This window comes from Leptosomus discolor, chromosome 16 (genome assembly GCF_034619465.1).
Source record: "Leptosomus discolor isolate bLepDis1 chromosome 16, bLepDis1.hap2, whole genome shotgun sequence".
NCBI lineage: Eukaryota > Metazoa > Chordata > Aves > Leptosomiformes > Leptosomidae > Leptosomus > Leptosomus discolor.
This window is the reverse complement of record NC_141406.1, coordinates 1619354-1646633: the sequence shown is the minus strand read 5'-3', so window position 1 is coordinate 1646633 and position 27280 is coordinate 1619354. Positions and strand designations below refer to the sequence as shown.

General features: G+C 47.1%; 1 protein-coding gene across 1 annotated transcript; it reads left to right on the top strand.

Moving 5' to 3' along the window:
- Window positions 1-1373: 1373 nt before the first annotated feature.
- On the top strand, window positions 1374-23635 carry HORMAD2 (HORMA domain containing 2). The gene is made up of 12 exons (XM_009957682.1): window positions 1374-1424; window positions 2290-2434; window positions 3776-3839; window positions 4863-4899; window positions 6166-6186; window positions 6924-6950; window positions 8279-8346; window positions 11254-11405; window positions 11965-12218; window positions 13032-13137; window positions 14275-14339; window positions 23531-23635. The coding sequence occupies exons 1-12, from the start codon at window positions 1374-1376 to the stop codon at window positions 23633-23635; spliced, it is 1095 nt and encodes a 364-aa protein (XP_009955984.1).
- Window positions 23636-27280: the final 3645 nt, after the last annotated feature.

Below are 27280 nucleotides of genomic sequence, written 5' to 3'. Positions count from 1 at the left end.
GCCGGAGCGGATAAGCTCAGCCCGGGTGCTGTTTCCTTTGCACTATAAATCAATGAGAAGTGTGGTATGTTGTAGAAAACGTGTTTTCTTATCTCTCTGGGTTGCTTAAACAGCTTTATTCAGCTAATAACCTCATGTTGGAATAACGCCTTTGTCTGCTTTACTTGCGTTCCAGTCCTGCTCACAGTGCTTAGCCAATCACGGGTAAAAGCCAACTTTCCTAAAATATTTAACATCTTAAAAATTTTGCAGGTGTGTATTTGTTTAAATATACTTTTATAGCTGTAATCTGTCCTCATTACTAAATGAAGTGCTAAATTTAGCATAAAAGCTGTCAGCATGTTCCAATCAACATGCCTTAATGACTGCCAACAAATGGAAATGAGGCTTTCATGGAAAAAAGCTGAAAAGGTACAAATGCAGAACAAGATTAGATCAGCTGTTCTGATAAAAGTCTGCTGCTCACTGCATTAGGTCATGGTTTAAATCAGCCCACCGTGTTTACGCTATTATTTTAATTGTTAATAGAAATATTGACTAGCTGCGGACAAGGCAACGCTCCTCTGGGGACCTGTTTGTGGTTCCTTTCATTAACGTCTCCCCGTTAGCAACTACATGGAGAGATTTCCCAGCGAGCCATTTCTCAAACCAGTTAGCGCGTGCCTTGTTAATTCCTTCTAATGGAAGTTTTTAATCAAGATGTCAGATGGTGCTAAATCAAGCACCTCACCGAAGTGCAAAACACGTAGTGTCCACTTTATTGCCTTTATCAATCAGCTTTCCATTCTTGCGAAAAGAATATTTTCCTCTCTAATCCAGGCCTGTCTAGCAGGGCCCGTTTTCATTGAAACAGTGTGGACTTCTCCCTCTTCTTTTTTTTTTTTTCTTTTCCCTTTCAAGGTGTCCCAGAAGAATCATTCCTTTATTCCGGCCAAGATCGATGTTAGTGCGTTTCCTGCTTACCCTTGCTGAAATATTGCCTGCTGCTGGCAGGCGTCCAGTTGTTCCACACACTCTTTAATGGTTGTAGGAATTAACACTTGTGGTATGGAATATGAGAAATGCATTTTGAAGTGGCACCAGCTGACACCAGGTGCAGTTGTGGCCCTGAATTTCAAACACTATTGATCGTTTACCAGTGAACAGGGAGTTTTCTTGCTCTGCAGCCTCTCAGTGCCGCGGAGCGTCCTTGGTTTGCTGTCCTGGTTGGCGATTAGCTTTCAGACCTGAAGAAGCTGATGAATCTCGCTCTTAGTTTAAGGAAGATGAGAAATGGCAATGACTCTGTGTTTTCCAGGTGTCTCATATCTTCTTTTTTTTTTTTTTTTCCCAGGTTTTAATTACAAGTGGAAGGCAGGTCTTTGAAATATAGGATGGCTACTCAACAGCTTTTACTGACTAGGCAAAAGAAAAAGTCCTCTCAGGTAAAAACCTTGAAATGTGATGGTACTGACAATCTTAGCTCAGTTTTGGACCTGGCGCCTCTGTGCCTGGTGGGATGGGAACACTTTCTGGTGTCTGCGCTGATCTTAGTTGGATTATGTCCAACGTAGTGGGTCCAGGAAGATGCAGCTGGGGCTTTGACATGTATTTAAATGAACGCAGGCTCATTAGGTGGGCACAGAGCTTTCTTAGCAGGAAGAAAAGCAACAAAGTAATAGAGGAACTAAATTTAATGTTTTTTCCGCTGAGATTGTTCATGTTAAAATCACACCGTGGTCAGTATCCACATTAGCTCCAGTCTTAGACATGTACTGTTTACAACTGTGCGTTCAAATCGCTCTGAAGACCAGGTCTGTGTGGGGTGTGGACAGGCTCAGTCTGCTGTCAGATCCCGAAAAAAGCTGTGGTGGGCAGCGAACTTTGGTACAGCAGTGAACGCCGCACCAGCACTGCCCCTTGTTTGGCTCCACAGTTAACTCTGTGGAGCTAAGCTGTCAGAAAATGGAATATTTCATATTATTTTAGGGGTGGTTGTGTGTTAAGTGCCAGCATTGGTGCTGTGGAGGGGATGCGAACGTTCAGCCGTGATAAAACGGGGGGGGAATGACCAACCAATGCAGTCTGCATTGGAGGGAATCGTGTCAGATCTCTTGATAACCATCCTTAAAACATTTCATCCCCCCCATGTTAGACGTGAGTCTTCTCTGTGTAGTATGAAGACCAAAGAAGTGTTAAAATCACATTTCTAAGTGACCCTCTTTTTCCACCTGCTGAGGCTTGTTTCTAAATGTAATCCCTGTGGCACACTAAAGCGGTGCCCTTTTTGGCTTTCCCTTCCTTTCTCAGGAATCCGTGTTGTTCCCCAGCAAAATTGCCACTGAGCAGCAGTCCGTGGTGCTGGTGAAGAGACTGCTGGCCGTCTCTGTGTCCTGCATCACCTACATGAGAGGGCTGTTCCCGGAGAGCTCCTACGGAACTCGCTATTTAGATGGTAACACTTCCAGTTTGTGCCGAGTTCTTACTTCTGCTGCTCGGTTTTAGCTACAATCTGCTCTACGTGTTAGTTCCAGCCGCTCGCATGGGTGCGAGCTCAGTTACTGGGAAGGTGGCTAACAGGCCCTCTCAAGCCTGGGTGCAGCCAGTGCTTCTGCATCAGATAGAGAGCGCAGAAGACAACCTAGAGCTATTGGCAGCTCCTGGCTTTCCTGGTTGTGTTTCCTTTGGCTTACAGTCATTCCTCGGTGTTGCCAGCCCCGTGAATCAGGTCTCAGAGTCAGGAGATTGACTTAAAAATCCATAAGTTTTAACAACTTGGCTCTGATTGGCGTGGTTTGTTTTCCTTGGTGTTTTTGAGCCCTTGAGGTTCAGATTTTCGGCTTTCCTTGTGAGACTGAAAGTGCATTTGTTTGTTTGTTTTATTGTCTTTTTTTCTGTGAAAGAATCTCCCATAACCACATGTGCTTAGCAATCAGAACTTTAAGGAAAAAAAAAGGAACTTTAAGAAGCAAAGTCTTGTCATAGGCTCACAAGCATTAGTGATGCTTTGATTCATCAATATCTTTATGTTCATTCAAGGTGTGTTGGTAGGGTGTGAAATGTCTCCGTGCATTCCAGTCCGTCTCCATGTTTTCATTCACACAGTTAGCTGTGCTGAAACGGGGTCACAGCAACTTTGGGGACTTGGTTGAGGGCACAGGAAATCCCAAATTGGCTCTTGATCACCTAACCCTGACAAGCCGCTGGTCTTTCTAATCAAACGGCAGGTCTTTCAAGTGCCTTTTTGGTCAGGAATGTTAACATCTGGCCTGCTCATGCCTTTGGGTTGAATCCTGGGGTGTTACTGATTCGCCTGGTGGTTTGCAGGACGGGTTACCTCTTGCCCTTCTGAGTGCCTGAAGGCAGAGGTAGAAGGAGCCGCGTGGAAGAGCTTGACAGAAGTAGTTTGTTCTGTGCACGGGTCCTTTATGTCGCGGGGATGTTGGTGAAGTCTGAATGCAGAAGTGAAAGTGGTGTTAGGGAATGGTGGAATAGGTGGGAGTGGAGGAGAGGAGGGAGGAGAGGACAGAAGCTGCTGGTGTTTCGAAATTAAGCCGTAACTGTAGCACTTTTTCTGGGAGAGCCGAGCATCTGAGGAAAGCCTTGACATTTGAAAATGCAGCGATAAGCTTGTGTCAGTACACCTGGGACTCAGTGGAGAACCGACGTTTCCGCTCAGGAAGGACCTCCAGATAACGCATTTTATCCAAAAAAGGGAGGGTGGCTGGCTTAGTTTCAGTGTTTGCCCAAAAGCTGTGATAAGGATTGTAACTATGTGCTAAACCTGGTTTTGCAGACCTCTGTCTAAAAATTCTCCGAGAAGATAAAAGCTGTCTGGGATCATTGCAGATAGTCAAGTGGTAAGTGAGTAACAGCGAAACTAAGACGAGATTGTGCTGAATAGCAAGACATCTACCCCTCGTGTTCTTCTTCTTCCTGACTTTGAAAACGCCGTGCCCTGTGGCGCTACCGACTGTGCCAGGGCAGCTCCCGCTGCAGCAGCGCGTGTGCTCGGCCCTGTGCGTGAGCAGGACAGAATTAGCTGACCAAGATCACGTCAGTTCAAGGCCTGTTGAAGTGCGGACTGTCGTGAGGTCGTGGTCAGGCCCCAGAGCACGCACGGGCGGCGTAGGTACGGAGAGAGGGTAAAGGAAACATGAGATTGACTCTCTTGTTCAGGCTTTTCTCGTTTCGCTTTTATAGGGATTCTTGTAGCTTGGGTTTTGTACGTACAGTATTTTATCTCCTTGGGCATCGTGTGTCTAAGTACCCTACAGCTTTCTTTAGGATGTATTTCAGAGTTGGCATGTTCCCAACAAGCAAAGAGTCTGACTTTGATGTGCTAAGGAGATACCTTGCTGGACATCCTTTGACGCAAAGGGTAACTGTCTGACCATTGCTACCTCAAATAATATTTACGACTTTGAGAAAGTCCATAGCTGTAAACTATGCATCAGATAACAAAAACTTTACAAGACCAGACATGTCAGGCCGCGTTCAGATTGAAGTTTCAGCCAAGCTCTGTACGCTGCCAGTGGGAAAAGAGCCACTGGAGAGCAAGCTGGGGAGCCAAAACAGAGCCCTGAGCAGAGAACCGCTCAGAGCCAGCCCTGGGCCTCAGATCCTTGTCTTTGTCAGGATTTAAGTGGGCTCCAGCCTGACAGGATATGGCCCTGGAAGTATAAACAGTGCACAAATGCAGAAGGGAGGACAGTGCCTTTAGGATGATTGACCTGCAAAGGACTTAACAAGCCCAAAACGTTGCTAGCTGTGTTGTCTCAATTCCAGAAGAAATGTGCTTTAAACTGTATCTAATGAGTGTGTGTTTACAGACCAGGAGATAAACATTGCTGCTCAGTACAAACGTGTTTTTTCCCTGGCAGGATTCAAGGATGTTTTGATGCTTTGGAGAGGCAGTATGTAAGTTGTTTTTTTCACGTTTTTTAATGGAGTTTCCTATTTCTTCATAAAGGAGGGACAAGAGTATCTTTCCATCCCTGCTTTAGGTTTTTGTGGTGATCTCGCCTGCACGCAGCACACATTTACAGCTGTGGGGCAGGGGGAAGACCTATATACACGTGAGATCTGGGATTTTATTCCTTGAGCCTGAACGCTGACTGCTGTTGCTCTCTAGGCTTGCCTGTACATGGTGTGTGAACTAGTCTGCAGCCTGAAACGGATTTCCCTGAGTTCTGTGCTCCACATTTGCATTCTCTAATGTCTGCGTAGAGACACTGCCGGTCAGAACTGAGATCTTGGTCTCCATGCCTGTGTTCTTGAGAGAGGTTCTTCTGTGTGTCTGCTTTCCTTCGTCTCCTTTTCCCCTAGTGTTCTCCCTTCTCATCTTCTCCTGGCTTTTCTCTTGGGTTCAGAATTTATTACTTTTTTTGGAAGTTAATCCACCAAGTAAGGTAAATAACTGGACCAAATCAGCAGGTAAGCAATCTTATTCTGTGCTGATTCTCACATAAGAGCTGCTCTGCGCAGGAAGAAGCACTAACTGTTGTCATCTCTGTCAGCGCTGTTCATCACACCGACTCTCATCTCGATCAGATGACGCGGTTAGTTTCGGCGCTGATGATCAGATGGGCTCGTGTGCATCAGTACAGCTGTCAGCGTGCACAAGATAATTCAAAATGTTGTGAACTCAGTTTTTTGCTTGCTGACAGTTCTGGGAGGTATTTAGTCCTCTGCTAGTTATGAGAGATTTAAATTGATTGCTATTTCAGGAGGATTAGGGAAAAGACGGAGATATTTAATGCATGTTCTAGGATTGTTTTCAAGAGTAGTCCCAGGTACATTTTCTTGCTCTAGGATAAATTAAATGCCTTTGGGAGGTTTCACGCAGAGAGCAAGCACTAGCCTTAGGTAGGGATGGGTGCTCTTGTAAAGGAGTTTTCAATTGGCAGAGCCTTTGGAGATGGGTTTAGAAAGAGGCCCGAGAGGGAAGTCTGAGCGTGCAGTCGTTTTCTTGGGAAACTGCGAGTAAAGCCAAGCGCGGTGGCCACTAGGTGCTGCTGATGCTGTGCTGTGGAGGATCTGCCTTAAGGTTTGTAACTCACAGCTTGGGGAATGTGGCTGTTCCTTCACTGTGTGTAGGCAGTGAGGTGTTGGTAGGTCTGTCTTTTCCTTCCCCACTAAGGCTATATTTTGATCTTGCGCTTTGTTTTGTTTTTCCCTCCTTAGTTACACGTTGCTGTCCTCGCAGTAAGTAAACGAATGTGGGGCGTTTGTCTTCCCCCCACCCTGCTAGAAAGAGATATGGAGTCAAGGTTGTGTCAACCCATTTGTGCCTTTTTTAAGGGGAAGTCAAAGTGTATGTGGCTTTTAATAGAGCGGTGACCTTTCTTAAATATGGTAAATATGAACTTCCTAGGCTGCCTGGGAATATTTTGCTCAGTATGTCGGACTTCTGACTGAGGCGTTTACACGCACCCTTAAACTCCTAGAAGCACTCTCATGGGGTTCGTGTCATTGCTTCCTTTAAACTCTTGCCTCCCCCCTTGGAAGCTGCTGGGTCTTCTCCACTTCCCCCTGCAGAAGAGCCCTCCTTGTTAGTCCGATCCTGAAGGAACCACGCACGCGGTTACGTAGCAAGTCTTTTGCCCCGGCCTTTGTAAAGCCCCCAGAGCTGCGCTGTGCATCTGTTCCGGGCATGATCCCAGTAGTCAAATCTCAGGCATCAACAGTTGCCTGTGAGGGCTGGAATGGGAATTAGCCTCATTCCTCTGCAATTACACAGATGGGTGTCTTCTACCTGTCTTTGAAGTGGTAGGTAGTGACCGCTGATAGAGGAGGGCTGTTTCTCGGCCATTCCTTTCTCTGATCCCGCGCTGAAGATAGCATAAGCTCTGCTGTGAAATGAAAATATCATTGTTTAGTCGCTTTTCACTGGTCCAAGTTATCCAAGGGGAAAATGCCCTCACTGTGCTTTCTTGTACCAGATTTACACCAATCCCAAGGAACCGGAGGTAAGAAAGAGTCTTAATTAATCTTTGAGGTAACTGAAGGCACGGGTGAGTAGATTTGTATTCAGAGTGGGCTTGTAGGCTTAAATTCTACCCTGACATAGCTGCTTGGTGACCCTGTTTCTCTTCTTCTGCCTTCACTCAAGAATGACAGCTCAGTGAGCTGGACTGTGATCAAACGCTCCCACCAGGCGCTAGGCTGCCGGCCCATCTAGGGCCTCAGGCAGGGACGTCAACAGGCAGCTAATGGGCATGTTCCCAATTTCGTTTGTCTTGCCTGAAGGGAAGAAATGGGAAGTTCAAACTAATTCTTTCACAAACCATCTTTTAAACAGCGGTGTTGTAGAGAGCTGTTTTTTCCTGCAGAGGGGTTTAGGACAGAAGTTCTGAATCACTTCAGGCCTGGGCCGTGTGTGTTGCGTAGTGCCTGTCCTTATCCCCTCAGTGTTCCCAGGTGTGTTTCTGGTTTCTCTGTGCCTGGCTGGTGGAGATAGACTGGGTAGTGTGATGTATTATAAGTGAGGTTCTGAGAACGGCTGCAGAATCTGTGCTCACCTGATCACAGTTCTGCTGCGCCGCACCTCAGCTTCTGGGGAGAGAGCAGGATTTATAAGGCAGGCTCAGAGTTAAGGGCTCAGCTGAGCTCCTACTAATTGACCTCATTGCCTCTGGAAAAAGTGAATTATGGGCACAGAATTGGACTACAATAGATCCTTTCTTTTGTGGTGAAGTTGTCTGTTCTTCCTAATTAGTTTATTTTCTAAAATCATAGCAAATCCTTTCCTTCTAAATGGAAAATCCTCCTTTTTTTTTTTTTATCTCCCTCAGAAAACTCTGAGACCAGTGAAATTCAGAAACTTTTTGCCCATGCAATATTGTTTGTATTTCCTACTAGGAAGAGTCCTTCGGGCCCTTGTCCTTGTGCAGAACTTTGGGCGAGGCTTCCTTGTGACCCTGCATCATCCGTGAAGCCTCACGTTTTTCCTTGTAGTAAGGGAGGGCACGCGTAGGTTGTGCTGGGTGCCTGGCCCCGCTGCCTCCTTAGAGATTTGGGCTGGGGAGTCAGGCCCACAGAGGAAGGGGAAGGAGGAAGCAGGAAGTTTGTCCTTTTCTTGTGATTCTTTCAGTGCCAGGTAAGCTGGGGTTGTTAAGAAAATTTGCCAAAGCCCGTGCAAGCACTAATAGAGCTAAAGCTGTCGTCATGTCGTTAAATTGGTGCTGTGCTCTGGCCTAAAGGTGTGAGAGGACACGGCTAGGTTCAGGGTGCGCCTCTAAACTTGTCACTGAAAGAGACCCGTTTCTCCTTTTCCCCTCTCTTGCTACATCTCCAGACAGTGACCGAACTGTATCGATTCAAATTCAAGTACACGAAGGAGGTGCCCCGGATGGACATCAGCAGGTAATGGTTTGGTTTTATTTCTCAGGATTACGCTGTGACAACTGTGTTCTTGAAGCATTAAGAAGAAACTGCGCTTCATGATTAGAGCATGTCTGAGTCGCTAAGCAGCTGTAAATATCATCAGAGTTGAGGCTATTCGCCCTACAGGATATGAGCTGCCGAGCAGAAGTGCTGTCGCGTAGCGCAGTGAGGCACTTGAAGTGCACCAGAACCGAGGGAAGGACAGTTTATAGAAGCAGATGGTGCCTGAGCAGGGAAGCGATGCAGCCACCAGCACCGTCCTTCAGCTTGCTGCTGTCTCAACGAATAACGAGTGTTCTTCCACTTGCACGAGACAGCCTTGTGCTTTCAACGGAAGCTTTTCCAGGTTCGATCCCTTTCAGCAGGATCCTGCGGCCAGGATTTTTTTTTTTTTTTTCTTCCCTCGGGCATTTGCGTACGTGTGTTCTGCTTGAGCAGTCTTGCGTGGGTGACCTGAGAGAACTTTCGCTGATGAGGGCTGAGTTGATGCCGCAGAACGTGTGGCAGGAAGCAGCAGCTTTTTGCATCTTTTTGGCGCGCTCTGTCTGTTAGATATTTTAAACCTGTGTTTAGTAGGCCATAATCCTGCGTAGTTTAAAATAAATACTATCAAAGGCCGTTGGCTATAACCAAAGCAACGAAAAATAATTAACCCGTTTTTAGTTGCTATTGGTGAAAGATGGATCTTTAGGCCTTGGAACCGGCCTGTACAGCAAGAGAGCTCTGCTGTCTCGTACGCTTCTCTGCCACGCTCCTGTGTGCTGCCCTTTCTCTAAACACGTCCAAATAATTTGTAGTATATGGCAAAATTGTTTCCTATTGGGAAAATCTGAACTATGTCTGAGTCTAGTGTCCTGTTGCCTGTACCCTCCGTTTCTGCTTTGAAGCTGCTGTCAGTTGTCCTCACTACACGGAGGGAAAGAGGAGACCTTTGAGATCTGAACGATAACAGATAGCTCTTGAGTACTTTTTTTTTAACGATAAGAGCTAGCTCTTGAGTACTTTGATTTTTTTTTTTTTTTTTTTAAATCAGCCTGACTCAGATCAGTCGTCACTTCCTAGAAATAACAACAGTCCCCAAATGGAACTCGGCATTCCCTGGTGTCTGTCGTCCTGGCCGAGAAGAGGCTAAGTAATCGTGTTGTGGTGTTTATATCTGCTCCATTGAAATCTCATTACTGCCCTGAGGCTTCAGAGCCCATGGCATCGGGCTCCTGGGCTCTGTTCTGTTTCCTCAGTGACTGGCACCGCTATTGCGGGATCACGCATGTGCCTGCAGTCATTAGTGAACTGGTGTTCTGGCATCGATCAGAGCGTTGTGTCATCTTTGCTACCAGCTCCTTCAGCTGACGAACCGGCTTTTGTACACCTGCAATGTCTGTTGTCATGTGCAAACTCCGAGTTAGTCAGTCCGTGAGAGGTGTTTTGTGGGTCTGCATCGTCGTATCCGAGTGGTAAAGGGAAACTTTCTCCTGGATGGTCTCTGCCTTGTTTTAGATGGATTTCAGAGGAATTCCTCGCCATGGATCCCAGTCCTTCAGAGAGATTCAGTTCCTCAGCTTTTACCTTTTCACATATTCCTGCACCAAATCCTCAGTGTTATTCCCATATCAAACCAGGGCTTGACCTATTAATTCCTATGGAAGTCTCATCTCCTTTTTGCTGATACTTTTCCCACCTACCATTTCTACTCTGCTAATCCCAAGACTTGTAAAGGTGATGTGTAAGGGATGGCCTCCCTTCTCCTTAATCCCCCTTCTCCTTAATCCCTACATTTGTCCTCTTGCTCGATGTGCGTTTCTGAACGTACAGGATTTAATCTCACAGCACAGTGTGCTCAGCGCAGAGTTTTGCTGTGGCAGTTTGGAGCCTGCTAAACCGTACCCCGCGTACCCTGGGAAGTCAAGCAGCTACTCCGTTTTCAAGAAGCTTCAACTGGAAGAGAAAATCACTCTTAATGAAGCTGTTCCTTCCAGTGGTTTAGTCAGCTGCGTTCAGCCCTGGGGTCCTCTCTGCTCCCTTGGGTTACTTACTGCTTTTATGATTGTGTTGGGGACCATCCAGCCTGTATGCAGTGCCATCTACCTGCTGGTGGGCTTCCAAAGGTGGAATGAAGGAGCTACATTTATTTTTACGGCCCCTTCTCATGGAAAGTTAAGGAAGTTTAGGTTCCTTAGTCATGTAGTGATTCATCTGGTCCACCTTCAGCCGTCTGGCTGATCTAAGTTGCTCATCTCATCTGCCTCTGTAGTCAAGAGCAACAAACTCCTCCAGAGGGCGATTCATCCCCCTTCTGTTGTACCTTTATCTCAGTCTAGACTGCTTGCTTAGACTAGCCAGCTGACATTTGGGTGGGTGAAGGAGGTGAGGGGAATGCCCCTTAGTCACTTCTGAAAAATGTGCTTCTGAGGTAGTTTTTCTTACATGGAATTGAACTGAGAGCGTGCAATTCACTTCTCTTCAAACTGCAAAATGGACCCGAAAATAGCCCCTGTGATGAATTGGCTTTGTATGGGATTCTCACCTCATTCCTCTCATTCCTGAGATTGCTTAGGTGAAAGGCACTTGTTTTATGGTCCTTTGATCCAATTTAATTATGTTCAAGCAAGTGAGTCATGACATTTGTATAATGGGGTCCATTGCCCCAGCTACAAAGTCTGTTCAAATGTAAATGCCGTGACTCTTAGTTTAGAGCTGTTGTTTTGCTGATGCCACCCCATCCCTGGGGTCTGTTTCACTTCCCTGTTTATCTGGAAATTACATAAAGGCATTGTAACTTGGTCGCTGGTGGTTTCAGACAAGTCAGTGGGTGCTCTGTATTTGTAATTAGATCGTGAATATTCATGACTGAGGAAAACAAATCTGTTATTCTTCTTCCAATTGTAGCAACCAAGTGAACTTTGTGAAGGGGGTGTGCGGGGAGGACGTTAAACAGGCCAGCAGGCTCCTGATCCGCAGGCTGTACCTGTTAATGCAACACCTCGGGCCGCTTCCCAGTGACATCACCCTGACCATGAAACTCCTCTACTACAGTGATGGTAGGTGGAGAACTGTGTCTGCTGTGGGGGAAAATTCCCTCTCCATCAGGTTCTGTGATAGTCGTGAGCCCCTGTAAAGTAAATGGAAAGGTGAAATGGTAGAAGCTGTTCGCTGATAACAGTGGGAAACGCTGTGGAACCTAGTGAAGCCTCCTGGCACGCAGGGGTGGCAGGTGCTTTTTAAGAAAGGCTTGAACATCCCTGCCAGAGGTCCGGCCATGCAGTGTGAAAAGGAGACATCCTTCTCCCTCACTGTTGGCTTTTGGGTTTGTCTTTTTGAGGAACAGGCAGCGTGAGGTTCTGCTCCAGAAAGCTGAGCACATTGATGGTATTTCAGCATCCTAAAGTCATTCTTTCTGTGAGCTCCCTGATAACGTTTGCTCTGCTCATTTTTTCCTTTGCATTCTCTCCCTTCTTCCTGAAAAAAAAAAAAAACAGAATATTTTTAGTAGTTGATGTTGTTACTCGAGGCTGGTATACACTTGTTCTTTATCAGTCTGATTGAGGCGAGATGCAACTTGATTTCTCTGACATCAGTGGGTTCTTTCTCCCTGTGTAGTGACTCCCGAGGACTACCAGCCCCCTGGCTTTAAGGAAGATGGCAGCCCTGGTGACCTGTTGTTTGATGGCGATCCTGTCAACCTGAGAGTAGGGTCAGTCTCCACCGGCTTCCACCTCATGAAAGTGAGGGTGACAACTGAAAAGAAGAGGATGGGGACAGTTGAAAGCAACCTGATCCAAAAGAGCGGCCCTACTGAGATCTCCTATCAAGGGTTAGACTGTGATGAAGAGGAGGAGGAGGGGAGCACAAAGGTATAGAAGGAGCTCGATTCGGTTCTCGCTGGAGGAACAGTTTATCTAGCAAAACTCTCCTTAAAAGAAACGTTTTCTCAGAATCCTACTTTAATGAGGGTTTCAGCTTGTGCTGGGCCGCAGCGCTACAGCAGGTTGAACGCTGAGGCTGGGAGTCCACAGATGTAAAGTGAATTTCATTCCAGCACATCCCCTGACTTGCTGAGTCTAGTGTGTTCTCCCAGAAGAGGGCAGTGATCGTACAGAGACCCAACACAGTGCACACACACTCGTGCACAAAGTGGAGAAAATTGCAGTTTTGCATTTCCACTTGGCGTTTCTCAGGCCTAAGCCACGTTCCACTGTGTAGTCAGGTGGGATTCCTTCCACTTACCTCTGGAAGGTGTGTGTTGTGTCTAATTTCTGGAGGCTCCCCACTGCGCTCAGTGGAGGAGGAGGCATCTTTAGCAGGTAATTCAGATCATTTCCTTAGACACCAGGGTAGGCTGGAATGAATGGTCCTCTCCAAAATGATGGAAGGGGCAGCCTGGGCTGGTAACTCAGACTTGACGATTTAATTTTAGGTGGTCAGTGCCAGGGAGTAACCCCAACATAACTAACTCCTGAAGACAGGAAGCCATTTAGGTCTGAATTCCGTCTTTTCTTAGGAAATGTCTCTCTTGAAAGACCTGTAGGCTTGGGAGAAGGAAGGCCTAGGCACTGAGGAGCTGTGAAAATCTGATCCCTATTGGTGCTTGCTGGGTTTATGGATTTACCACCTGGGGGTATTTTTTTAGGTTATGCTATTAAGACAAAACGTCGTTTGCTTTACAGAATCACCCTCTTCCCATCAGAGCAGATTCAAGTGAGCATGAAGAGAACAAAAACGACACCCATCCAGGCTGGAAAACAGAAACATCTTTTCATCTTCAAGATACAGGTAAATGCCCAGTTTCAAAACCAAAGGAGCTGGTGCTCGTGACTGTATCCCAGTGTAACATTTAGGTTTTCTCACTCACTTTGAAATGGATGAACAGAGTTTGCCAGGCTGTTTGAATTTTGTGTCAGATCAGACTGAACTATAATAAAGGGCTTGTTGTACATGTTTGGTTTGTTAACAGAAACATTCGAATTTTTTATCAATATCTTTCTACCTCTTTATCTCAGCAGTTTTTTTCAGATACAGAGGAAATGCACAGTTCATCAATACCAAGTTACATTATCTACATTTTCACCGAAGCTCTTTTCCTTCAGCTGTTACAGTTTGGTTTTGCTAATGACTTCCATATCACATACAGGAAAAAAAAAAAAGCCTTTTCTCTCACTTCAATCAACCTAGCTTCTCATATACCATGCTGTATTTGACCTTTGAGGCTCTCAGATATAGCCTGTGGAACAATACCATCTAGTGACAAAACGGTAAATAGCATTCCTGAGATTCCCCCAGCAGTGGAATAAAGCAGCTCGTCTGCCTATGAAGTCACCTTCTCAGGTCCTTCTCCTGCAGATTCTCCCATGACTAATAAGGGATGAACTCATACTGCCACCTTTTCCACTCTGGGGATATTAACTCAATCTTCCTCCTCTAACCAGCTGCCTATTTTCATGAAACTGTGGTGCTTTGGGACTCTACATCAAATTTTATTGAAACTGTCTAATAAGGTCAATAGTTATTAGTCAGGGGACAGCTCCTCTCCTTCCCCATCCACACACACACTGGAATAGAACCGTAGAGGCGTTTAGGTTTGAAAAGACCTTTAAGATCACGGAGTGGATAGAGCATATGCAGGCATCAGCTCTGTTTTCTTAGCAACCAGGTTAAAATGGAGTTTAAGTATAACTGACGGGAGCTGCTGCAAGTTGATGTGTTGCACGTTCAGGTGACACTTTATTCTGAAATCTCTGTTTCCAGGAATAAGCTGCCGGTGTTGGCAGTGCCTGAGAGCAAAGGTCACACAACTTCAGATCAGGCATGGGATTTTGCTGCAGTGGTTTAGTCGGGCTTCTGGATTTGTTTTTTAATTAAACACAGGGTTTTAACTTTGGAGCTGATTTTGATTTGGTGTTTGGATTGTAGGTGGAAAGAAGAGGATGGCAATCAAGGAGGCAGGCAGGATGCCTAGCTCAAGGGCATCTCAGCAGGTGAGGAGATTTTGGTGGCTCTAAGATAACACCAGGCGAGGTGGAATTCATTGCCACGGAACGTTATGTCATCTAGGATACGACACAAGCTTCAACTAACATGAGTGCATTTATTGTGCAGGATCAAAGTGCATAGAGGCTACAGAATATTAGGGCGTAGGGCTATAAGCAGAAGCTGGAAGCACTTAGGAAGAAACTTTCCATGGTCAGCTTATTCCGTACATCCAGTACAAAAATTTGGTGCTGTTCTCTGGACTTGGCACTCGTGAATTCCCCATGCAGACTAAACGTATCAGTGTCCCAGCCAGGCTGGTTTACCTGTGTGTGTGTTTTTGGATTAAGGTTCTGAAATCACTGCCCTGTTTTAGGTTTGAAGGGTGTGTTTGTCTGTTGCCTAGCCTGGCCTTCACCTCTCCTTTCTTATTTCCAGACTATCTTTACATGTGAGTCACAGGTACTTACCAGATCCTATCCCTTTTTGGCTACCTCTTTAGGATAGGAAGAATCATCCCCTGGAGGTGCTGATCTCTTTTTCAGTGGTTGTTGGGGCAACCCAAAGCACTAGGGTAGACCAGACATGTAACTTTAGATAAGTAAAGTTATGTGAAATTAATTCCATCCTGAAGGCTGCCCAGGCCAAACCCTGAGTCAGAATCAGAGCTCGAATTCATGGGCTTGTGCAGAGGTTTTTTCAGTGACAGGGCAAATCTCTGAATACCACCAGACTTGCCACTTGATCCTCCTCCCATTCAAATTAGTTAAAAATTGTGTGAGCTTGAATGTTCAGAAACTGAATCTTTACAGGATAAGTTAATGAGAGTCGGAAATTGCTACTAAAATTTTCCCCGCCTCTGTTGAAAAGAATCCCAGGGTGTCTAACCCAGACAGCAACTGGAGACTACAACTTAACGTGTCATTCAAAAGGCATCTGTGAAGTATTTGCCTTGACTCTGGATCTTAGAAATGAACTTCTGTGCCTAGGCTGGTATTTTTCAAACTTTAACCACATTTTTTTTTTATGTCACATCCTCCAGTTTCCTTCTGATCATTGTTTATTCTGTCGTCTGTGTGAAAACAGGAGCCTTTTTTGTTTGTAACTCATGGTTGTCCCACTGATTCATGCTCTGACATTCTTTTGGGGCTGTCACGACTGTAAGCAGAGCACCAGACACCTCTCTCTTGCAGCATGTGAATTTCATTAGAATACAGTAGCAATAGTGAGAGTGTCTGAAGGTGGTGGAAACAGCATTAGTTGCTGAAAAATGGAAGAGTCACTTTATCCATTGCATGCTTCCAAAGACTTAAAAACAAAAACATCCCAAGCCCTCTGCCTGGTAGATTCTGCATGGCAGAGAGTTTTTCTAGTGTGTTCTTTGATACTATTTTTTGAATCATCATAGCTTAGAAGGTGGTTAATATTTCAGCAGTTTAGGGAAAACCAAAGTCAAGTCACTAGTTAAAATGTGCAGATCATCACTGCAAAGCCAGCGCTAATAAAAATTTGACACTCTTTTCCATACGAGAGGGACTTTCCCTTCTTTTCTGGGGGAAGTGATTAAAACAAATGACCATTGTCTATTCCACTTGAATCAGGAAGCCAAACTGGTGAGTGAAGTTTGTCTTTAAAAATGAGGACAAGCTTGGGTGGATGGGAAGTGTGAGGTAGATGTTACCTAACAGGGTCAAGTATGGGTAAGATGGGTAGAAGGAGTCCTGCTGGGGTGTGAGTGCAAGCACCTTGTTGCCATCCAGCCTGCAGTGCAGTCAAGAAACAGCAGTTTCGTGCTCTCAGGGGTGTGCAGAGCAGCTCTCTGCTTTAAAGCGCTGTGAGGTCTCCAGAGTGACTTGTTTTCTTCTGGATGTCAGAGTTTCATGAGCTGGGTGTGTGAGGGGCCCTGGGGAGCGGCGTAGCCTGGGCCACGGAGGTCTCCCTTTACTGGGGCAGACGTGAGCCCTCAGACTCGCTTTGAGTGTTGGGTTTCCACCAGAAGAAGATCCCCTTGAACCAGCTTACGGAATGATTGCTCCCGTCCCAGCAGCACCATAAGGGAGCGAGCAAGGCTGGGTGGCGAGGAATGGGCAGAGAGGGTCTGGGAGGGACACCTGTCCTTCTGGTGGCCACGCAGTGTCAGCTGTTCAGGGACTTGGGGATACGGTGCGCTCTGTACAGTGAATTGTTCAGGCCAAGATTTTCAGAACTAAACCAATTTGGAGCATCCCAGAATTTGATGTCTGTACAAGGGTTTTATACGGAAGAAGGGCCAAGTTCAGAAGTGGTACCCACAGTCACTGGTTGCTTTTAGAAATGTGAACGAGCCCATTACTGCTCTTCATCTGGAGTGAACTGCTTTATTCCTTCTGATTCCTTGGTTATCAAAAATAAAAACTGTGCTGAGGAACTGAGTTTACTGGTCATTATCTTCCTGACCTATAGCTCTTCAGGAAAACCAGGAATGAAAGTATTAAAGGCTTATTTTTATCTTATAGACATGGGAGAGGCAAAGGATGCGGATCTGCCAAAAGAGAAGCAGCTATGCCTACCCGGTTGGAACTGTAACTGTCCTTTAGTGATGGCCGTGGAGAGTCTCTGACAGAGGGCTTTTCAGATTGGAGAAAAATTTACATGTACTCAACTGGCTTGTTATCTGCAATCTCATGATTGATGATACTTAGGATCAAATGAGAGATTGCCCTTTCCCAGCAAAGCATCTCTGCACTTAATCATCCGGAGTTAGACACCAGCATGTAAATTAGCCTACCTCTGCTGACTTCAGGAGAGTTTTTCGGATTGCGTCAGCCGAGGATTTGGCCCAGCGCGCTGTCTTTATGCGCCTTGCTGTTTCCCACTGGCATTCTAGGGGTGTTGGGTAAAATAGGGAATTGCTGCCCTTTGGTTTAGCTTAATGAAATCTGCTGATGAGAATGGGGTCCTGCGCTGAACTTAGGATAACTTGTTGGATTCTTCAACGTACTCCTTTACCCACGAGTGAATCCTTTAACATTCTTGTCCTGCAAATCGATTTTGGTCAGCTTTGTCTTCATGTAAGCGAACATGTTGCAGTGGAATGAGTTTGGAATGAAACAGAACTAGAAGATGAGTAAAATCTGACCATGTGGACGCCTCTGCAGGCCTTTATCTCCCATCAGGAAGCTGTGGGCTGAAGTTCTGGGGTGGTCCTTAGAGCACAGTCTCACTGCGCGCTGAAGCAGCCATGCAGAGAGCCCTGAATCGCCCCTGGCCGAGCCTGCGCCAGAGCTGGAAATGGGGTGGCCGCATCAGCACAGCCCAGGTCAGCTCTGCCTCCCGAGTTTCTGGCTGCATTAGCCAGCGCCAGACGCTGCTTACGCTGCTAGACTGGCCGTGCTTGTGCTACTAGACTGCCGTGGGACACGGGGAGTGTGTTGACGCTTGGCGTGGTGCGGACGTACGAGTTTGGATCCGTGATAGCTCAGGGCTCGCTGCACGGCGATTCGCTGCCTGCTGTAGGCATGCTGCTGCCATGTGGATTAGCTCTCTTAACTGGAGCTGTCTGAGAGTTAGATGTCTGGGGAGAGATACATACCTAAAGAGTGCAAATCAGTGCTGGTTTAGACCCCAGAGGATAGCCTGTCTGGCCTCCAGCTGCTGCTCCTCATGCAGAAGACTTGGCTACCTGGCCACGTCCTCTTTCTCCGAGGGACTGCGGCGGCGATGGCAGCCAGTGTGAACAGAGTCTTTCACGGATGACACGTTACGAGTAATACCTTGTGTTGCCAGTGAGCAGCGTTCTGTTGGTGCCCACGGCCATGGTTACCCTGATGGAGATCCTCGTGCCTTTGCTGAGCTCCGTGTTGTGCACAGCCCCTGTCTGAAAGAAAAGGTCAGCACAAGTGGGTTCAATTGCAGAATGACAGTGTGGAGATCAAGACCTTTGTTGTCTGATTTTTCCCAGGCAAAACCCACTGTTAGAATTGCCATGACAGACAGCAGTTGAAGGGTGAAGCCTGCCATTTGCAAAGCAATAGAAAAACATTTTTCTGTGGCAATGTCATTATCTTGAACTTTTACAGAAAAGAGAAAAAAAAAAAAAAAAAAGAGAGAAAGGTTTATCTCTAACTGTCTATCAAGAGAGCTGTATCTGATGAGAAGTTCCCAGAACATTTTCTCCTCCAAACCAGCTGAGGCTACACAGACCCAAACAATAAAGAGAGAAAGATTCAGAGATGAGCTCCCCTCTCTCCTTCCTGTGAGCTCAGGCCATTCTGGGAGGAGTGAGACAGGGAGGTCAGGAAATTCCTGGCTTCTCTCAGTTCACGTCAGATCCTTAGCTGTATCTTGGGGCCATTCATCCCTTGCATGAGTTATCCCTGTCTAGTGTGCAGGAAGCAGTTTGCAAGTGATCTCTTCATCCAGAGGTGAGGCTCATCACCCCGCAGACCCGGGGGGATTTAACCCTTGCACCCTCAGATTCCCTGGCAGCTACCCCAGGGACATCCGCAGGAAGACGTGGAGCTTCCATGCTGGCTGCCTTTACATAGGTTCACGGCGTACATGCCAGCGGCCAGGCCCTCCAGAGAAATCTGCATAAACTGAGGTTGGACAGATCTGATATCCCCCAAGGGACTGCGCTGGGTAGCACCCTGGTAGGCAGAAGGAGCGTCCGTTGCTTTTCGCCTCCTCTGTTACAGCGCTGTGCTCTCACAGGGGAAGGCTTCTGGTGTTGGGAGGCGAATGGGGCTGTGAGCCGGCGATCAGGATGGGCAGCCCGGCAGCGCGCAGCGTGATTGAGGGCCCTGGAAGAGATTATAAGCAGAGATTGACAAATTTTTTTTTTCCAACGGGTTCACTAGTCCTTTAAATGCCACAAGATACACGAGGTACAGAGTAGGCCTGTGAGACTTCCCGTTCGCGAAGAAAAAAATTGCATTGAATGTCAAAGATTTTAACAGTGAGCGATGGAAAAGGAAGAGGACTAGTGGTAGTCAGTGATGTGTTGGCATGGCTTCCTGGGCACAAAAATGTGGCAAGTTTCCACAGAAGCACCACAGTGAGTGTCTTTCATTCTTCCACCTGCGTAAATTGGCTTTCATGCTAACCAGCATGATTCTCCTCCACTTGTACAGATGAAAATCAGGATTAATTCTACTGATGTCAGTGCGATCGCCTTACTGGAAACTGATACGAGACCACGCTGAGCCCTGCGTGGAGGGTTTAACCACTGTGCCGCCCGCGCAGGATCGCTGAGGTCAGAAGGCCCGATGGGAGGTTGTCGTGTCCACCCTACCAGGGTGAAGTGGAGCAGGTTTCTCAGGACTTTGTCCACTCAGGTGTTGAGACTCCATAACCTCCCTGGACAGCTTGGGCCAGTATTTGATTGCCCTCATAGTAAAAAAAAAAAATATTTGTCCTTATGTTGAGGTGGAATGTCCTGTATTTCAGTTTGTGTCCGTTTCCTCTCGTGCTTTCACTGGACACCGTGATGTACCTTGTGAACCTTGACTGCTGCTGTGCTTGGGGAGTGTGGAGCAGCCAACTGGCCGTGAGTAGGTGGGAATTACTGCCTTCAGCCAGAAAGGAATGGCTGTTCACCAGGGGGTGCCTCGGGTCTTAGGGGTCAATTTAAAGATTCACTGGCGTGGTTTCTGAAAGTGGGGAGTGTTTGCTGTGCTGTGGAGTCACCGTTAGCCACAGCTGAAATCACAGGATACATCGGGCACTGGCTGGCTCTGGTTAAAGTTTCCTGGTGGTGATAGACGTCCCCTGCAGATACTGTTTGTTGCCCTTACACCTGAGAATCATTTTGCCTTATTTCAGCAGTTAAGTCGTGCGTCTCATCCTTATTCTTTTAGCTTGCTTGCTGGAACCGGACCTCTTTTGACATTAATGTGCTTCTGAATTTGTCAGGACAGTTACAAGGTACCAAACCAAATGCTTCGTGTCCCTGACAAAGGGAACTCTTCTGAGGGCATAAAATTTGCCAAGTGCCAAACCTCAGCATGGGGCAGGCCAGGGACAAAGAGGGACACAGTCGAATGCTCTTGTGCAATTTTAGCTTTTCTACATAGGATGCCTTGGGAAGCAAAACACATGTCAGAAGAGCTGTAAATTTGCTTCGATTTATGCTGGGAATTTTTGGCTGGAATACATGGGGACGCTGGGGACTGAAAATTGCAGAGCACGAAACTAGGTCCTGATTTTGTCTATCTAAGAATAGCAGTGTAGCTGTGGTCTACTCATTCTGTTTCGTCCACCAGTCTGCCTTGGGAAGGCTTTAATCTAAGTCTAATCTATTTTTAGCCTGATATCTTCTCCAGACGATGTGCAGCTGTCCTGTTAGGTTTATGCCAGAAATTAGTAACACTTGTATGATTCACAAGTTAGCTGTGTTTTTACAGAAAAATTCTGCAGCAACCTATTAGTTTTTTTTTACACGTAGCGCAGGATTGTCAAACAGGAGATTCAAACTCCCTGTGTGCTCGTGGTATGACCTAGACCCAGAACTACGCCTTGGACTCAGAGTCAGGAGGTCACGGGTCTGTTCCTGTCTTGGCTGCTTGATCCGGACTTGTCCCACCTGTCCCGTGGTCAGCACGGTCCCTCTGCAGGGTGAGCGTGCGAGGGCCTGCGCCTCGTCCGACGTGCTTTTACAGCCCCTGGCTCATCAGCGGAGCCGCGGGCCTGCGGTGGTTGTGTAAGACAAAACACTCAACATTCATACAGCACAAGCTCTCCTATCAGTTGTTCTAAGTCAAGCATCCCGGTGCATGGGAAAAATTAGATTTAATCAACTTCTGGAGGCTTTGATTGTGTGTTTAGTCAATGGGAGGGATTTCCTGCTTTTCACCGCACCGTTTTAAGAGGTTTACTTTCTGGTTAAAGTCAAATAAACATACGTAGGATCTGACTTAATCCCATTTAGAGCAATGTTTCTGGGGAAGAATCTGGAGTGTTTGGTTAAGGATGGGACCTGGAAGTTGGACTTGGGGTCTGTTCCTGGCTCTGAGCTCCTACGTGAATCTGTAGCTGGGCAGGGGCAGGACGGGACACGTTGACTTCGGTGAAATGCCTCGCACAGTTGACATCTGATTCATTCAACAGATGAATAGTGCTTGTCTAGAGCACTTGATGGCTTGCCTGGATGTTTTGGCTCTTCTCATCTCAGGCTCCTGTTAGGTGGTCACGCTGCCTGTGGTAAAGGGGAGGAAAACTGTGGCAGAGTTGCAGTGGACTCTGCGTGAGCAGCTGCTCATTGTGGCTGTTTCTCCTGCCTCAAAAGTATCCCATCCATGCAGAAAATTTAGGAGGACTAGCAAAGGGGTAAAACCTGTACTGAGCAGTTGTCTGTGCTGCAGAAGATCCATTCCTCAACAGAGGAAGTAAAAGCACCAGCTCTAGCCGGTGCTCTCTTTGTGCGGTTCAGGCTAAAACAGAAGGAGAGCAGCCTCATTCAGGTGACTGGGGACCGGGAGACTGGGGATCATCGCTTTGCTTTATCGTGTGGCCAGCAGGACAGGGTAAACCCTGCAGCTGTGTTAGCACTGGAGAGGTTTTGGATGCAGCGTTTCCCCCCTCTGGGCCCTTTACTTCAAAAAAGGAAGCAGACAGGTTAAAACGGTGCCAGGGAGAGGAAAGTAAATAACTGCCTAAAATGCCAGTTTGAGCAGCTGGATATCAGGTCAGGAGCTGTAACACAGAGATCCACTCATCACTCTTTCCTCAAGCAAATACGCCTCGGGCAGTGTTGGAAGTTTTGTCAGCCTGGGTGTGCAGGATGAAGGAGAACCTGCTCGTCCCACTTTGGCAGATTCTTGTTTTCTCTGGTCGTATGGAAAGGAAATTGTACTTTCTGCATTAAGCAACATTGTGTTGCTCATAATGAAGAGGAGGGAAGAGGGGAGGAAAAACAATTTGAAACGCGATAGCGAGGCGAAGTGAGGTGGTTTCAAACTATTTTGCTGTTAATCCGTAATCGGAGTTATTTCACACATTAGAAAGACCATTGCTATGTGGAGATCGCCGAAGCCTCATACCAAGGTCAGATAGAAAGAAAGCCTTGATGACGTGAGGGAGGAATTCTATAATGACCACATCTTGTAATCTGGAGACCTTGTGCTTGTCTCCAGGGTGCATTCTGGAATTAACTCCTTGTGTTTATCCTGCTTCAGTTACGGGATTCCTCATGTTTTACGGTGAAACTGGAGTAAGGTCCTCCTGTTTTGGAGCAGGAACTCTGTTATCACTCTCTCCCCTTTTCATTCACCTTACTTTCATCCAAATAAACTTTGTTTTGGAGGCAAGGTTGAAGCGGTGTGCTGTAGTGTGTCCCTTCAGCTCCGTTCCAGTGAGAGCAAGAGAGGTTACATTGCCAGACTGTGTGCTTTGTCCCTTCTGGGTGGGCGACAGCCCACGTTACTCTCTGCAGCTCCAGATAGGATTGTAAAAATGCAAAAGTGTTACGTGGTAATGAGAATAAGGGAATTTTTCCCTTGGCCCAGCCAACACTTCAACAGTTGTTCTGGCTGTCTGTCTCTCTGTGGGCTGTCTGAATTGCCTGTACCATTGACCCGTTTATATTCTAACCTGTATTCATCTGTGGGTTTTAACCTTTTGGTTTGTAGGCCCCTGAATATTTTTGAGGGAGGTTTGTGTCTTTCTAGAGGGAAATGAAGCCTCTTGGAAGAAAGCTTAGCTATTTTTCGCAGACTCACAGGTAGTCTTTGAAGTCTGAATTCAACCAGCTGGCATTGAAATTCCCTGACACACAAATGGAGGTACTGCTTGTCTCCTGAAAGGCTGTTTCCAGTGACTGCAAATTTGACATAAGTGCCCCCGTTCTTTTACATACTTTGGTGATTATCTGAGGTTGGTGAAACAGGCTGTGCCCTGTAAGCTGTTGTGTTTCTCAAAGGGCTCCTTGCTCCTGGTATTTTCTGTCAGCAGTGGGGAGATGGGTACTGTTCCTTGTGCCGCCAAAACCGTTCTCTGTCCCTGAAGCTGAACCTGGTGCTTTCACAAATCTCACAATCCCAGTTCCATCCAGTATTCCAGTTTTGAGTCCTTGCCTAATTGCTTTTCTGGAGAACAGGATTACACTGAACAAACCCAAGAGGATCCAGGAAAATGCTTTGTAGCTTTGGAAGTTGTATTTCTTGACTCATCTAGCAGGACCCTGAACCGTGAGAATGATCACTCTTTCTGATGGTTCTTACAGATAAGCTGCCTGAACCTTGCGTTTAGCCAGGAAGAGGTAATAGGACCCAAGAAGAAAAGGAAGGTCAGCGAACCAGAGAAGCTGCTTCTGGAAGGCAGGAAATGATGTTTGTTCTGACACACAATACATTTTGGAAGGTGTGAGTTTGCATTGTCATCTGACTAGTAGAGACCTTTACTCTCTTCAGAATTTAACTCTTCCGCACGCCGCGTGTGTTCCTGCATGTTTATTTGTCTAGTGAAGGCTTTGGATTGTGAAGAGACAGCAAGCACCGTGATTGTCATCACCGTGTAACCAACGGCGCTTGTTTGGTGTTCTAAAGTTGAGGATTTATGGTTCCATGTGGGTGGTGGCTGTGTGCTTCGTTCTCTGTCTCTCTCCCTCACACCCACCCCCTCCCACTGTCTGTATTTCCTCAGCCGTGGCTGGACTGGCCTTTGCCGATGTGGCATCGATATTTAATGGCGCTGTTTCAAGATGAATTCTCTGAGGTATCAATGCCAGCAAGCAGCAAGTCTCATGATTCAATAGATTGTGCTTAACTTCATCCTATCTACTGTTTCCGGAGCATAGATTTTTTTTCAAAGACGGGTTTTTTATCTGTATTGAATACAGAGATAAAGTAATGTATACACGTTTTCTGCTGGTGCTGAATGTTGGGTTGGTTTTTTTTTTCTGACTCTGCAAGTAGTGTTGCTATGACTCTATTATCAGCTTATTTCTAAAACAGCAACCCACCATGTACCAGGGGGCTTAGACAGTTGTGTGACGTAAATTGTGTTGCAATATGCCACATTTAAAACCTAACTTTAATAGAGGTACCTGGTGGTTGCAAATACAGGTAAGGAGAAAAACGGCAACAAAAGAAAAAAAAAGTCTGTGTCCCTTGGAGCGAAGGTGCTGTGCTTCAGGTCGTGCAGGTTGCCTGGCAGGCACTCTGTCAGGACAGTAGTGGCTATTACTGGAGTGGGAGGAGCAAAATGGTCTTAATTGGTCTTAGACATTTTAAAAAAGATGTTCAAGGAACAGCCTTTGCGTTACTTTATGCACACGGCAAAAGGGATACTGAAATGCGAGCTGGGGAACAAGGGAATGCAGTGCGCTCTCTGCCCGAGGGGATGTTGACTGCCTGAAGTGTTCAGATCTTAGGTCGTGGGGAAATAAAAGCACCGGGGCACCACGGAGTGAGGCACCAGTAATGTAGCAGCATCCCTGACATTTCGGATACACAGCAGAGATATTTCAGGACAGGACTTGAAGAGCAGCAGTGGGTTTGGTGTCAGGTGTTTCTTTTGTGGTCCATGTCAGACAGCTCTGTAGAAAGCAGAGGGGATCACTTGACAAGTGTCTGACTCACAGTGTCTACGGCATCGGATTGAAGGACCTTGGCCACCAGTGCCATCGCTTGACACACTGGGTTTCCTGTTGCCACTGAGGTGGTGGTGTCTTCTGCTGTGGCGGTGCTTGAGGTTGGCTCCAGACACCAAGGTCTTCCTCGCTGCTGAAACAGTGATCTTTCCTTGACTGGATAAAAGGTGGGGATCGATGCATCTCTCATGCTTTTACTCTGATTGGCATCTGAAAGAGTTGAAAGCCAGACTGGAACTGGCTGACTGGGTAGAGGAGACCACTGAAGCTGAACACCCCTCAGTGTTCAGTCAGCCTCCTTCTCCAGGCAGCTGAGTAATGCATTGCAATCCTGGTGCTGATACCACAGCTGCCATAGAGTCATTAGGTTGGAACAGACCTCTGAGATCATCAAGTCCAGCCGTTGACCTAACACCACCAGGACCACTAAACCATGTCCTGAAGTGCCGTATCTACGCGGTTTCTGAACACCTCCAGGGGTGGTGACTCCACCACTTCCCTGGGCAGCCTGTTCCAGTGCTTGACCACTCTTTCAGTAAAGAAATTTTCCCTAATGTCCAATCTAACCCTCCCCTGGCACAACTCGAGGCCATTTCTCTTGTCCTATCGCTTGTTATTTGGGAGAACAGACCGACCCCACCTCACCACAACCTCCTCTCAGGCAATTGTAGAGAGCGATGAGGTCTCCCCTCAGCCTCCTCTTCTCCAGGCTGAACACCCCCAGATCCCTCAGCTGCTCCTCACAGACCTGTTCTCCAGACCCTTCACCAGCTTCGTTGCCCTTCTCTGGACACGCTCCAGCCCCTCCATGTCCTTCTTGTCCTGAGGGGCTCAAAACTGCACCCACCATTCGAGGGGCGGCCTCACCAAAGCCGAGTACAGGGGCACGATCCCCTCCCTGCTCCTGCTGGCCACCCCATGGCTGATACAAGCCAGGATGCTGTTGGCCACCTTGCCCACCTGGGCACACTGCTGGCCCATGTCCAGCCGGCTGTCGACCAGCACCCCCAGGGCCTTTCCCGCCGGGCAGCTTCCCAGCCGCTCATCCCCAGCCTGCAGCGCTGCTGGGGTTTGTTGTGCCCCAGCTGCAGGACCCGGCACTTGGCTTTGTGGAACCTCATGGCGTTGGCCTCAGCCCATCGATCCAGCTTGTCCAGGTCACTCTGCAGAGCCTTGCTGCCCTCCAGCAGATCAACGCTCCCACCCGATTTGGTGTCATCTGCAAACTTACTGAGGGAGCCCTCGATCCCCTCATCCAGATCATCAATAAAGATGTTAAACAAGACTGGTCCCAATATGAGCCCTGGGGGACTGTCCTTACTTGGCCCAGACCGCTGACTGTCCCTGAGCCTGCAGCAGTGTCTGGCAGGTTTTGTGGCTTGATGCCTTTTTCACAAAACTTGCAGAACATGAGAGTTCTCCCTTTTATCCTCACCTTCAGTCCTGTGTTCTCGTTTTCGCACCTGTGGCCCAATAAGCCAGTTTGTTCACATGCCAGAGCAAACCAGGAATCTTCCTTCTGCCCAGATTTTGTAATGATATTTGCTCTCGCACCTGCACATCCACAGGAGGCCTGCGTCCTCACAGGACAGCTACAGCTCAGGACCTGCCTTGACCTGAAGCCTCTGCCCTGGCACTGCTAGAGCGTGTGGCTTCCCTGCCCCTTCAGCTCACTGACTGCCGCCTGCACCCACAGCCCTGTCGTGTGGTCGCGTCGTGCGCGTAGGGGAAAGTCAAGCGTGTCTGTGACCATGGTCTGCTCCAACAAGTCAACAACACCGCAGGCTCGGGGGCACGCCGGCTTGCCCGGTGCACGCTGCGAGATGCAGAGTGTCTTGTCCCACAATGAAAGTGAGGTAAGCTGTCTTGTGTTACCACGGAGTAGGAGTGTGCACACAGACACCACGAAGTAAACCCACGGCTTAGTTGACTGCACGATGTCTTGGTCTTGTAGCCATGGCCAGAGACTCACTGTCTCAGTTCGCATTGGCTTCTAATCAGCTATTTTACGGTAATGACTTTTAGTCATTTTCATTTCAGGCTTGGTTAGAAATAAAGTAACTTGTGATGAACTGCCACAGTAAGCGTCTGATTTTTCTTTCCCACAAGCTTGTGGTTACCATCAGATTCTAAGAAAAGTCTTTCCACTGCAGATTGGAATCATATAAGCCACTTACACATATCCTTTTATTTATTAGCGATTCTGCTTGGCTAGCTAAAGGTAAAAAAACCTTTTTCTTGTGTTTCAGTCGCATTTCTAGTTAATACTCATTAACTGACTTAATGTATGTTACACATCATCAACCTGATTCACTACTGACATAAAACAGAAGCAATTCGTTAGTAACGGTCCCTTGCCAATTAGTGAACTAAATTACGTTT